The 13,446-nt window shown below is 41.0% G+C and overlaps 2 protein-coding genes across 5 annotated transcripts in view; one reads left to right on the top strand and one right to left on the bottom strand.

Annotated features, from left to right (window-relative positions):
• The window catches only part of LOC120739024 (tenascin-X-like), an 877,833-nt gene that overhangs the window by 223,769 nt on the left and 640,618 nt on the right, over positions 1 to 13,446 (top strand). The window lies entirely within an intron of this gene.
• dnah2 (dynein, axonemal, heavy chain 2) overlaps positions 1 to 13,446 on the bottom strand; it is a 60,317-nt gene that overhangs the window by 19,429 nt on the left and 27,442 nt on the right. For all 4 annotated transcript variants that reach the window (XM_040040631.1, XM_040040633.1, XM_040040630.1 and 1 more), the window contains exons 41-60: positions 11,189 to 11,314; positions 10,679 to 10,897; positions 8,374 to 8,491; positions 7,124 to 7,260; positions 6,209 to 6,346; positions 5,904 to 6,062; positions 5,626 to 5,778; positions 5,240 to 5,331; positions 4,972 to 5,167; positions 4,557 to 4,781; positions 4,293 to 4,397; positions 3,327 to 3,515; positions 2,956 to 3,041; positions 2,712 to 2,842; positions 2,399 to 2,548; positions 1,821 to 1,988; positions 1,437 to 1,597; positions 1,106 to 1,245; positions 388 to 520; positions 122 to 261 (exon numbers count right to left, since the gene is read on the bottom strand). In XM_040040631.1, the coding sequence (XP_039896565.1) occupies positions 122 to 261; positions 388 to 520; positions 1,106 to 1,245; positions 1,437 to 1,597; positions 1,821 to 1,988; positions 2,399 to 2,548; positions 2,712 to 2,842; positions 2,956 to 3,041; positions 3,327 to 3,515; positions 4,293 to 4,397; positions 4,557 to 4,781; positions 4,972 to 5,167; positions 5,240 to 5,331; positions 5,626 to 5,778; positions 5,904 to 6,062; positions 6,209 to 6,346; positions 7,124 to 7,260; positions 8,374 to 8,491; positions 10,679 to 10,897; positions 11,189 to 11,314 (2,966 nt within the window). The remainder of the gene's footprint in view (positions 1 to 121; positions 262 to 387; positions 521 to 1,105; positions 1,246 to 1,436; positions 1,598 to 1,820; positions 1,989 to 2,398; positions 2,549 to 2,711; positions 2,843 to 2,955; positions 3,042 to 3,326; positions 3,516 to 4,292; positions 4,398 to 4,556; positions 4,782 to 4,971; positions 5,168 to 5,239; positions 5,332 to 5,625; positions 5,779 to 5,903; positions 6,063 to 6,208; positions 6,347 to 7,123; positions 7,261 to 8,373; positions 8,492 to 10,678; positions 10,898 to 11,188; positions 11,315 to 13,446) is intronic.

Here is a 13,446-nt window from a genome sequence, read left to right as displayed (position 1 = left end):
CAACAGTGCAGTGTATCTTCATTGCTATCCAAGTGAGCGTAAAACACCTATGAAGCATTTCAATGTGGTAGGAAAAGTGGAGACAAGCAAAGAAGGAATTCAAAGGTAAAAAGTTGCTTACTTCTTGTATCCAGACACCAGCTCCAGGTAGTTTGTTGGTGTCACATAATTTTGTCTCCTCAGCTCCAGTTTCATTCTTTGGGAGACTTGTGCTACTGACTGGTGTGTGGTCACAAAGATACTGGCAACATTTGTCTGGATCTAAAACGTCACACAGAAACGTAGAAATGTTACCTTGAGACAAATCATGGAATATCTTCTCCCCTCTGTGCTTAAATGCTCAAAGGTAAAAGTGCACATATGTCTCTTTGTGTGTGCATGCCTCACCCCTTCCACTGAGCCCAGCTCCATTCCGTCCAAGTACCTCTCAGCAACCTCCAGGAGGGCATCTTTGGGCCATTCACAGAACCAGTCTATAGCGGTGCAGTTAACAAGAGCTGGGTACTGGAGGATGCGGTTCCTGTAGGCAAACAGCCACTTCTCAACATTGTGCGACTGCTACACTGCACCGCTAATCGCAACAAGGGTTAAAAGGCCTACCACTCATAACAAGCTCTTCCCTTAATGCTTGTCAGTGAAGAGCTGTTTTTATCAACAAAAGAAAATGTGTGTTCATCTGTTTGCTCACTACATGTTTGTGTGTACAGACAGCTGGCCGTCTGTCTCAGCACGAGTCCTTGCTCTAGAATCACTCAAATAACTTGACCTTGTTTATCTTAGATGACTCACTGTTCTAACTGCAACTTTGCAGAGTGGTGTAGGGACTAATCGCTCTGTAAAAGGCTGCCAGTTGATTTAAATCTATTTATTTACAAATCACCATGACTAAAATGATATCATAGAGGGTTTATTGTGTTCATTTTACTTGGAATCACAAAGTGGATTTCTCAGTTTGAATACTGTAGCACAGCAAAAAACACTTTCATCCCTTTCTTCCTCCAGTCCCACATTTATTCAGTAGTTTAAAAGAATCTGGAGAAAAACCCCCCAAAAAGGGGGCAGGAACTTCTTGTCAGTCAGGATACATTACATAAATAGACTCCACCTGAATGGCTCTCCCACTGGACTCAAACAGAGCACAATGTGCAGGTTGTTCCTGACTCGCTCGATCAGGTAGCTGAACAATGAGTCAGGAGTCTCAGCCACATTGTCTTTCCTGGCAGACTCTGAAAGAGCATTGCATACCTACAGGCAAAGAGACAGCGTTACACACTGCATGAGGATATGAGCATTTTGAATCTACGCTTTGTGAAAACCGATTTCATTTACCCATATGCTACCTGTTGGCTTCGTAGAATGAATAAATATGGTATGGAAATCAAATGATATGCCCTAGAGATAGAAAGACATACTGGCCAGATGAAAGCTATACACACCTCTACAAACTCGTCTGGCTTATATAGGTTAGGCACCTCTCCTGAACTCAGGATGTTATTGATATCCTCTAGGAAGGATTCATCAACAATCTGGGTGTCATTGAACAGAAACACTGTGGGCTTGTTGTCCACACCCGCCAAACGGTACAGCTTCTTGATGTCTAGAAGCCAAACACACACACACACACAGACACACGCACACTTAAAATCCCTCACTGTACTAGTAAACATATTCAACTTATGCAATGCTGACATCCACGAATTTCCTAATATTATTAAATTGGCATGTTTGGTTTTAACTTTTTTCATTTTAACTGGAAGGTAGTAGACAAATTGCAGTTTCTCAAAAGTCTGCGAATGTAACGGTTGTGTGGCGGACCTCACCCTCTCTAAACTCCAGTTTGCGGTACTGCTTGGTGACTTCCACTTGGAATACCTGGTACTGACATATGAAGGCAGCTATCTTAGACAGGCTTCGCCGACCTGAGCCCCCGACACCTACCACCAGCATGTTGCCCCTGAGCTGACTGATCACTCGAATGATCCGAGTAACTGCAAAGGGAGCAGAAAGATATAACACATCAGCTTCACCGTGCCCGGAAATCCCAGGAGGAAATACAATATAAAAACTAAAATTAGTGTGAGTTAGACAATAGTGCATTGCTACCGACTTAAATACCATGCCACAAAAAAAGCATGCTGACAGTATTGAGCGTGCTGATAGGTCCTTAGTCTCTCAGCTTTTAGTTTTGCTCTTTTTCTCTGTTTTTCAAAGCAGTTTCAAGATAGATCTGATTGTTAAAAGTGAGAAACTGATCACAGCAAAGACAGATCAGAACAGTTCAACAGTACAATGACTTGTGGGTGGAACTGACACTGTGGGTTGATGCATCAGGTGTATTGCCCTGTTTTAAACATGAATACAAATGTGCGTGGCTGTGTGTGTTGCGTTTCAGACGTACTGTGTTCGATGGCATCTCTGAAGAGCACCAGGTTTGTAGGCACCACGCCAGGTGTCAGATTGTAGTCCTCTTGCTGTGTTTCCATGAACTTCTTGAGACTCTTCATGTCATGCAGGTCCTCATAGACAGACGACTCACTCATGAAATCACCTACCCCACAGGACAACAATAAACGCATTTAAACAGTTTCACATATTCTGGGCTGGTAATGGACTTAGAAATTAGCCATCAACCCATGAACTCATCTGTGGGAGTATTTTTTACACATATTGGAGAAACAATGTTTATGCACAGAATGCAAATAATTAAGTACCAAATATTGGCAGTTGCTTGTTCGGGCAGATGCTGTGGAAGGTGAAGTCAAAGAGTGAACCCAGTTTTTCCTCTAGGAGAGAAATAAAGGTATCCATATCACTGTGGTTTACAAGCCGATCTGAGAAAACCCTGAAATTGACATATCACATCATCCAGATATTATTCTCTGTATACATGACAAAAGTACCCGTGCATTTTAATTTATAAAGCACTGCAGAAAGGCATTCAAATACTGTGATCACCTGAAACATTCATGGATCCACAGTCTAGTAATGTTGGTTTTGGTATCATGGAAGTCTGGATGAGCTCTTAGTAAACCCTGAAACACCTACAAGAGATAAACAGGGGGGGGGGGAGATATATCACAGAGCATTTTAATTTCAAAGGTACTAAATAATTCAGAGTTTTCATTAAAATCTGAATGAACTCATGAAGACTGTTACCTAAAAGTGATTTTAGGCAAGAAAATGTGTGACCAAGTAGATATGTGTTATTCTTACCAAGGTGAAGTTTAGTTAGTAAGTGTTTTATGGAAAATGCATTTTAAGCAGTCTTTGGTTGTACTATTTATGTGCCGTACAACAGAAGTTCATACTGATGTACACAAATGTACCTTGGAGATGTCCCTGAGGTTGAAGAGGTAATGTATCTTGGCTGGAGTGGGAAGAAAAAAGGCAGTGACGCCATTATACAGCTCTAAGGTTGCCTGAGTGAGAAGCTTTCCAATGGGCTTCAGCTCCTCCTTAAACTCCTGGAGCTTTTGGTTGATCATGGCACTGTAGATGCACTTGATCTGGGAGGCCTGCATGCAGAGAGGAAAGGCAACAATATTCCCAAAACACAACATGCAGGCATGTCAGTAGCATACCAGGATAATGCAGGTGTAGTGGTTACAACAGCAAGATAATTCCTTAAAATCTAATTTCATGCTGCCCAATTCACACATAAACCAGGCAAAGCAACTAAAATTTCAAGTGTTTAGATCCTGAATGCAGCATGGCTCCAGCAATTTTTAAAGCAAATTTAATTTAGCTCTTCTAAGGCAACAGAAAACAGGGTTGAGATTGGAGTCAGATAACTGATGCTAGTTGATAAATGAAAATACTAAAAAGAGACGGTGATTAGAAGGGAGCGAAGAAGGGAGTGAACAATAAAACAGGGAAATTATAAACATGCCCAAAACTACAAACTACAAGAGTAACAAACACATAAGGGAACAAAGAGGGAGGGGGAGATGGTAGGAGGTAAATTAGCAGGGCAGCGCACAGGCAGGCTAGAACACAATTGTAAACTTGAGGGTGTTAGAAATGTGAAAGAGAAGGCAATTTTACAGCATTTGTCATCGTGGCTATAATTACAATCAGGGTCATTCCTGTAGGGTGCCATGAAAAAAGCACTAACAAACACAAAACACCAACAGGAGCAAAACCACAGTCAACACTGAAGAAATGCAAAAATGTGCCTGTGTAAATGAAGAAGGCATTACACAGAGAAAGTAAAACATAACTGCCTGCTAAAATATCACACTGCTTAATTATAGGAAGAAAAGACAGGAAGACATAAAGAGAGCAACACTTACATTAGGGAAAGTCATATTAATGAGGTTGAATCGACTCTGAAAACGCGGCGTGATGTGAGTCCTCCCACCACCAGGGGGCCCCATTGATGCTAGCAAGAACATGTCCTGAAACACAACAGAAAAAGTGTAGCGTCCTCTGCATATAAAACAGAAAACATTTCACATTGTCACACAGTTTAAACCAAGGCCCTTAGAAAGCAGCAAAACTATCTCTCCAATTATAACACGCCTCACTCATGCCTTCATTAAAACTCAGTTTCTCACCTTGACAACCTTTAGGGTCTGTTTCTTGCGATCATACCAGAAGCCATAGTCAATCCATAGGCGCAGAAGCTCCAGGGGTGGCTGGGAGCCAAAGAGGTCATGAGCCGGCATGTTGAGGTCATCTAGGAAACATAGCAGGTGTTTCCCACCTGCTGGCACATACACGCCTTTGGTTCTCTTTTCTGTGCGACTCTCTATAATGTCCTGGATGTTGTTAGAGGTGGTCTGGACAGCAAACGAAAGATGAAACGACGTGAATAATCATAAATCTTTAAAATATTTCTTCAGAGCATCTACCAGCTTATAACTGTAACCAGAACAAGTAGGCACTAATTAGGCCTAATTAAAGCACAGAGATAAACATCAGCACACACATGGCATACACAGCTAAACACAGACTATACAATGAACTGACCTGTGAAGACATGTTGATGGTGAGGGTTTTCCATTTGTTATCTAAGCCCTGCAGAATACTCTGAGCCACTGAAGTTTTACCGGTGCCCACTGGCCCAGTGAGCAGCACAGGGTAGTGTTTCAACACCAGAGCCTTAACCAGTAAGTTATAGCGAACGGTGTCCACAGTTGGAACCATAATCTTATAGAATGGAGCTCTGAGGGAAAAGACAGGGAGATACATAAACATGTCATAGATCCAGATCGCATAATAACATCTGATTACTTACGAAGCATTGTAGCGCCAGCCTTTTGGCAATTTATCTTCAAATGAAGCCCAGCATTTGTTCTTTGGGTCCACGTAGTACTCATAAACTGTGTCCTGCAAGAATTCATATACCTTAACACTTGACACAGGCTTGCAGGCGTGCAACCATCTACTCAACAAATTCATAGAATTGAAAGGTTTGAGTGATAATTGGGGAAAAACAGGTTACTGTGTTGGTCTACTTGTTAAAATTTTGTAAAAAAAATAGTTTATTTACAATTACAAAATAAGTACACTTGACACTGGTTAATTCCCTACCTTTATTGGGGAATGTAATGAGGTTATAGAATAGAAGTTAACTCATTTCATATGCCATTAGTGTGTAAACAAAAATGTTCTCTGGAAGACCTTGGCAGGGAATGTTCCCTCCATCTCCCGTAGGAAGTTGTCCACCCTCTTGCGTCCATCCTCGTCGACAGAGGCACATATGGACCAGATAAGGCTGAAGATGAACCACAGTTCCACCATCCTACCCAGGCTATCTGTGTCTGAAGGATTCACCTGAAGATAGAGCAAAGGAAAAATGCATTTAGTTACACCTATTAGAGATCGACAATTCATCACTGTTGTGGTGCAATTACCCATGGATGGGATTACAATCTACATTTGCACTCTGCTTATTATACCCCACTGCTCGATGTAGCCAGGGAGTCATAGAGGCGGCAGAGAGAGGTGACGCCATTAAGTTCGGCGATGGGGATCAGCTCCTTGCAGTTGCTCTTCTTATAGTTGATCGTGCTCTCTATGTACTTCTCGAACAAGGGCTTCAAATGGTTCACTTCAGCCTGTGAAGTGACATAGAGTGACACATGGAAGTAAAGAGAACGGTGCCAGAAAAAAGAAAACATTACTAATCATACTCGTTAACTATACATACTCTTAACTGAAATGCATGTCCTAATGAGAGTTATTATGAGTGACTGTATTGTACTTTGTGTCGCTTGTTCAGCCAGGACTGCACAAAGGGTTTCCATCCCAGATCCGTATAATCATTGTAGACCATTCCACAGCGGGACACCGTAGCTGGAGAAGCCACTGCTAGATTCTCCACCTCAAATAGAAGAGACACCTGCAACAAATGAATTGTAGTTTTTATACATATTCACTAAAGCTGCATAAATACAGGAAGCAACTGGCAGCAATGTGGCAACCAGTAATTAGTCCATAGTAATTGAATGAGATCTGCGACTCAGCAGGTTAAATAACTGCTGGCAACAGGAAGAAAGCATGACCTGAGATAAACTTTTCCCAACTTCCAGTCAACCGACTAAATTGACTACCACTGAGAGTGACAGTCGCTGTTTGACATATAACCCAGCAGTAAACACACCTAGGGTCACCTAGGCAACCGAAGCTTGAAATGTTTGCAAGCAGCCAGCTGTCAGCTTCAAAGCTATGTGGACAAGTGAATCTCTTCCAGCGTGTGCACAGCTTTATTGTCAGCATGTGTGATTCAGCTCCCTCCCTCAGTTAATCAAATAAAGCACAGACGATTCTGGGTGATGATAAGCTGAAATTTTCTTCCATTTCATATGTGAGCCGGATAACAAGGATTAAGCCACTTGAATGCTGCTTATTTGTCTTATAAAACTAATCTTATCATGTGTTTGAGCTTTTGTTTTTCTGGATTTACTGAACAGAATCTAAAACAGTCTGGCTGAACAAAACTATTTTAGCCGCTGCATTTTTGCTGCTTTCCTTGCAGAAACTGATTCAAAACGTGGCCTTCTCACCAGCACACTGGAGCACTTGAAGAGGACGGCGCGACCATAAATGATATTAGAAAAAGTCAAAGGTCAAATAATGAAAAAATGCCCATGAGTGCTGTTTCATGATCTGTTCTCACCTGCTCAGGCATAGAGATTCTCTCTCCGTTGATGAGCGTGAGCACTTTGTTGTCATCCATTACTGAGTTCATACTCTCAATCCAAAGTGTGTCAACTGGCCCGTCAAACACAATCCACTTCTCATCTGGTTTCTCATCTTAAGTGAGGAAAGAAGAAGATATTGTGACAGAGACGTGTGTGATAGCAACATTCACACTCACAACAAGCAGACAGTAAGAAGTCGATGTATTGTTTAATAGTTCATAAAAATAAAAGCACTGACTTTCAATCTTTAGATCTCTCCTTTGTAAACTGGCTTCACAAGAAACTCTAAAATCAATACTATGTAATATACATTTTGAAACCATTGTGTCATGGTCCCTGTGCCTCACCAGCTGATCCCGTCTTAGGCAACATGTGTTTTTGTTGTTTTTGCTCTCTCTCTCCCTTGCCGCGGCGGTGCTCATCATGGGCTCCCGCCCCTGGCCCACTCACCTGCCATCTCCACACCTGCTGCCTATCTGCGTAATTGCGAGTCCTACTTAAGATGGCAGCACTGTGCTACTCGTCGCTGGATCGTTGAGCTATCAGCGTCAGTCGCTCAGTAGTTTGAGAATCAGAATCTGTGAGTTGTTTCCATCTGTTCGCCTCTAACTAAGGTTTCTGTGTACAGATCTTTCCCTGCCTGCCCGTCATCCCGTGGACGAGTGTGTGGATTTGTGTAACCCAGTTGTGGAGAGAGGAGAGTGACTCTTTGGAGCGCGTCTGATCCCCTTCCTTTCCCTCACGTACCCCGGAGCCCTGGACCCCCCCCCTCCAGCACGTTATATATAGTATCACCTGGTATTGTCTGTATCAACAAACTAACTGTCTTCTCTACAAGGATTTCTGTCCGTTAGCTAAACGTGACACATTGTCGTGAACAAGATCGATTAATTATTTCTCTAACAGCTCCAAAAAAAGGAATCATCCTTCTTTAGTGCTGGATCTCATTTTAAATTTTGACTATTGTAACAAGTGAAGCCAATAAATGTTTGTAAATGAGCTCACCCTATGTAAGATTATGCAGATAAAGCTGCACAGCATGCTGTAGCTTCTCAGTACTCAGTGAAGCTCCAAAGTGGAACAAAGAACTTATTTTGTTTTCATCATGACTTTAAAAAAACTGAGCATATAAAAAAACTTCCCTGTGACATTTCAATCAGTTTAGAAGGTAGAACAGGCTATGAGGAAGAATCATCCATACAGTGTGTTTTTCTGGGGTTCGCACCTGCGCACGCTGATCTCATGAGGGATGACAGCACTCCATCAGTCCACTCGTTAGTAGAGAGATCATTCTCGCCATACAGCTCTCCTAAACTGAGGGCTTTGGGATTCAGAGGATAGTCCTGTCAAATGAGACATGAATGGTAAAAATGGAGTCATCTGTTCTGTTTTAAAAACATGGAGAGTAGCTTGTAAAGAAATGCAAGGCTTTAGTTAGATGAATTTGGCCAAACCAATGTTCATCAGTTGCATAAATACATTTTTGTTTTTACATTTTTACTATTGGATTTTCACTCTGTGTACAGACACCAACAGAAACAGGCTCATAAGTCATTCAGTGCTTGGATATATTGGATATATGACAATATGAAAACTTTTTTTTACACAACAGAAAAGAAAAAAAGTCTGAGCTCATTTTAAAATTGTGTTCTTTCTTCAGCAGATCATAGTCCTGCTACATTGTTTGCAGAACATGTAGCAGAGTTTGCCAGATGAGGATCTCATGTATCATTTATAGGCTGTAAAAAACCCTAGATAAGTGAATGTAGTTAAATACAGATCAGTCATAAGATGAAATACACACTGATGTAAATGAGGCGACAGCGTTCTAATTTTGTTTATGTTTTGCTCTTTACTCTTTACTTAATGCAACATTTGAATCTGGGAAATATTGAACCATTTAGATATTAATATGACACTTTGTCAGCTCTCGAGCATAACAAAAGTTTTAGTAAGAATTGGATTTCACCCACATTATGATAAATATTAAAAAAGTGCCGGTGGTGGTGGAGAGTGAGTCTCCATGATCTGAGGTGTAGTTGTTCTCTATTACAGAGGGAGTTTATACTGTGAGTTTTCCTCTCAGTGATGGGCTTGGAGGAGCAAAAGGTCACACACTTAGAGACGTATGTGACTTCCAATTACTTCACTGAGAAGAGCTCTGCTGAAATGATGCTTCAGTGTCTAATGTGGAAGAAGTGGGAGGGTTCAGTCTGTCTGGGACAAAAACGTACAATGGACACAAGCTTTGACCTCATTTAATCAAACTGAAGCAAGCAGCCAGCTTCAGTCCCTTTAATTCTGTTTAGATCTAATGTTTAGATCTAATCACTGCGATGCTTACTGCCTGTTCTGTAACTGCATGAAAAAAGAAAAAAATAATCCTGTGACAGTAGTTGAAGGTTCATAGTTGCAGCGTGCTCTCCTGGGAAACCCATGCTGAACAGAGCCATCTGTGCAATCCATCATGTTGATAAGTGCCACCAACTAGGGCTGCCACGATTAGTCGACTATCAAAATCGTCGATGACTAATTTAATAGTCGACGCGTCATTTGAAGCTTTGTAAGATCCCAAAAGACGCAGGAATAAGTAGCAGGATTTAAGAGCGTAATAACGGACTGAAATAGAAGATGGCAGCACTGCATGTACAAGGATGCCAGCTGCCGTTAAACCCCGAAGAAGAAGAAGCAGCTGTGTCCCAGAATTCATAGCGCGGCCCAGCTAGTTAGTTTTAATATTACTCTTATTATTTCTTTCTGGGTCACAAAATAAACGTTTAACGTGTTTTCAGGTGAGAATGTAGCTATTTAAACTTCAAATATCTGTTCAGTTTATCAAGACACCACATATTTTCAAAAGCGCTCCGACATTGTCGGAGACGTCTTTTACCCACCAGCTCGATAGCTAGCCGGGGGCAAGGCTCACTAGAGCCGTGAGAACACCGGACACCCGGCAAATCATTTTCAAACCCACCGCTGTCTTTCGCTACTCAGGTTACACATGATATATAAGTCACTTGGATAACTTAAAAATGTTATTGTTTGGCTTTTTTCATTATTTTATTTGTTCCTGAGTAAATCGGCTGAGTTTATTAAACTCCACCGAAACAATCTGCAAATTTAATTAAAATTTAATAAACTACCATCTTGTCTTTATTTTTAGTTAGCACATACCTTAAACACTTCAAGCTGTAAGCTAGTGATGATTATATAAGAGCAGATGCTGCTGGTGCAATAAGCTGTCCGTTTTACTACAATGGATGCATGATCTGATTAGTCGACTATCAAAACAATCGTTTGTGGCAGCCCTACCACCAACCCCAATGCAGTACTTAGTTTTTTTTCCAGAACTGCTCATCCAAGAAACTTCACTCATTACTGTATTTCTTTAGGTTCATCAGTTTGCATGCATTTTTACCATTAAGAATACAAACTTCAAAGTCCGGCAACAAAACATTCTTTCTGATTAAAAAAGCAAGCAGTATTACAATTTGAAAAAAAGAAACGCTTTCTTCTCTATCCTAACTAACCTGGACCTGCTGAAAGCCTGGCTCTCTTTTTTGATGCAGAGCAGTCATGGCATTCTGTAGGGTCCTCCAGGTAACACTCTTAGCACTGCCTGTCTTGCCCACCAGCATGGAGGAGTGTCGAGAGTTTTTAGTCTCATAAAGTTGGATGACTTTGGTCACGGTAAAGGGTGTCACCTGCAAACCACTCCGATTAAGCTCCTCCTCCACAGCTTCCTTTAACTGTGAAAATAAAGAGACCAAAGATAGACAAGGAGTCAGTGATCAGTGATGCACTAAGTGAGACTGCACATATCAGAAAAAAGTGATACATTATGAAAGATCGTAGGGTCACATTTTTTAAACTTATTTCTGACATCTTATTGCACAAGAACACTGACCAAAAGAGATATTATATTATTTGTTTGGCTTTGTGCACACAGGGACACAAAGACATTCCTGCAATGTTTCCATTTTTTACCAGTTGTATATCAAATCCGTGCTTATCTTGACTGCTGATTTAGATTAACTTACTTTGCCATAGTCTATTACAGGTGTTTCTACGGCAGGGAACAAGTCTTGAATGATTCCACTGAACAATGGCAGGTCAGCAGAGGTCAGCTTAGCAATGTTCATATCCTTCATAGCCATCAGCAGCACCTAAGAATACAGATACAGGAAGAGAGTTACTCATGATTTCCCAATGGTCAGCTTATTTTTTAGATCTTTATTCACTGCTGCTGGCTCTGTTTTTACTGATCTGAGATCAGTTATGAACTGCACTTTGTGTAGAAACACAGTTAGCATTAGCAAGTAAGTTAGCACTCTCAATTGTGGTTGTGACAGATGAGTTTTCTCTTTGTAAACATCTCGTGTGCTGTAAGAAACTTTTAATAACTTGTTTAACACATTAAGAATGAAACCTTTAATGATGGAGAAGGGGGACTTCTGCCATTTATGCCGTGGATAAACGGGCACGATGAGGTTTACCAACACTTTCAGATTAACATATCTGAAAAATCACTTTGACCAAATGGATAAAGTTTAAACAGGTGTTTTGCTAATATACCACCTTCAGTTTTTATTAATATTTCATCCTCCTGTAGATACATACAGTTAACTATGCCACATGATATGATGCTCAAGGCTTTTAATTCAGCTGTGACTTCTTTTTTAATGATGCACTACTGCAGAGTAAACAGAATATCAAGTGTTTAAAACAAGCTCAACCTTAAACATCTGCACCAGTAATACTGATCAATAACATTTTTCTCAAGAATAAATATTTTTATTTTTGATACTTTATGTAGAATTTTACGGGGGTCTTTGTTCGCCTTCCTTTAAAACTCACTGCACGCCACTGATTTCCAGTCACAGCAAACACATACACCGCGTTCCAAACTATTATGCAAATTGTGTTTAAGTGTCATAAAGATTAAATAAGTTGTTTTTCAATTAAGCCCATGGATGGAATTGTGTCAGGACTCTTTGTATCACTGAAAACAATCTCGGACACTTATGATCATTAGTTTGCCAGGTGAGCCCGATTAAAGGAAAAACTACTAAAGAAGGATGTTCCACATTATTAAGCAGACCACTATTTTCAAGCAATATAGGAAGGAAAATGATCTCCCTGCTGCTGAAAAGTGTGAAATTGTTGAATGGCTTGGACACGTAATAAAAACCTTGGATATTTCATGAAAATTTAAGCATGATCACCATAATGTTACGAGATTTGTGGCTGAGTCAGAGCACACGTGGGTTCGTGCGGATAAAGGCACAATGATGAAGGTTTCTGCCAGACAAATACATCAGATTAAGAGAGCAGCTGCTAAAAGGCCATTACAAAGCAGCAAACACATATTTGAAGCTGCTGGTGCCTCTGGAGCCCTGCGAACATCAAGGTGTAGGATCCTCCAGAGACTTGCAGTTGTGCATAAACCTTCTATTCGGCCACCCCTAACCAATGCTCACAAACAGAAACGGATGTAGTGGGCTCAGAATTACATGAAGACTAATTTTCAAACAGTCTTGTTCACTGATGAGTGCCGTGCAACCCTGGATGGTCCAGACGGATGGAGTGGTGGATGGTTGGTGGATGGCCACCATGTCCCAACAAAGCTGCGTCGTCAGCACGGAGGTGGTGGAGTCATGTTTTGAGCCTGAATCACGGGGAGAGAGCTGGTCGGCCCCTTTAGGCTCCCTGAAGGTGTGAAAATGACCTCTGCAAAGTATGTGGAGTTTCTGACTGACCGTTTTTTTCCCATGGTAGAAAGAGAAGAACTGTGCCTTCTGCAACACAACCATCTTCATGCAAGACAATGCACCATCTCATGCTACAAGGAACACGTCTGCATCATTGGCTGCTATCCACGTATAAAAGGAGAGGAACTCATGGTGTGGTCCCCATTCTTCCCTGAATTCAATCCTATTGAAAGCCTTTGAAGCGTCCTCAAGCAAAAAAAAATGAGTGTGGAAGGCAGTTCACATCCAAACAGCAGCTCTGGGAAGCTATTCGGACATCCTGCAAAGATATTCAAGTAGAAACTTTCCAAAAACTTACAAGTTCCATGGATGCAAGAATTGTAAAACTGCTATCAAAAACAGGTCCTATGTTAATATGTAACTTGACCTGTTAAGATGTTTTTGATTGAAACAGCTTTTGATTTCAATGAAATTGATCTACTAATGCTGCAAATTCAACAAATGACCATTTTCAATTCTCTACAACCTATAAAATCTTTTGAAACTCTGTGTGCGTAATAATTTGGAACAGTGCATTTTAAGTGTTT

Source organism: Simochromis diagramma, unplaced genomic scaffold, assembly GCF_900408965.1.
Source record: "Simochromis diagramma unplaced genomic scaffold, fSimDia1.1 OVJJ01000317.1, whole genome shotgun sequence".
Lineage (NCBI taxonomy): Eukaryota > Metazoa > Chordata > Actinopteri > Cichliformes > Cichlidae > Simochromis > Simochromis diagramma.
Note: the sequence above shows the minus strand (reverse complement) of the source record. Positions and strands in the feature narration are given on the sequence as shown.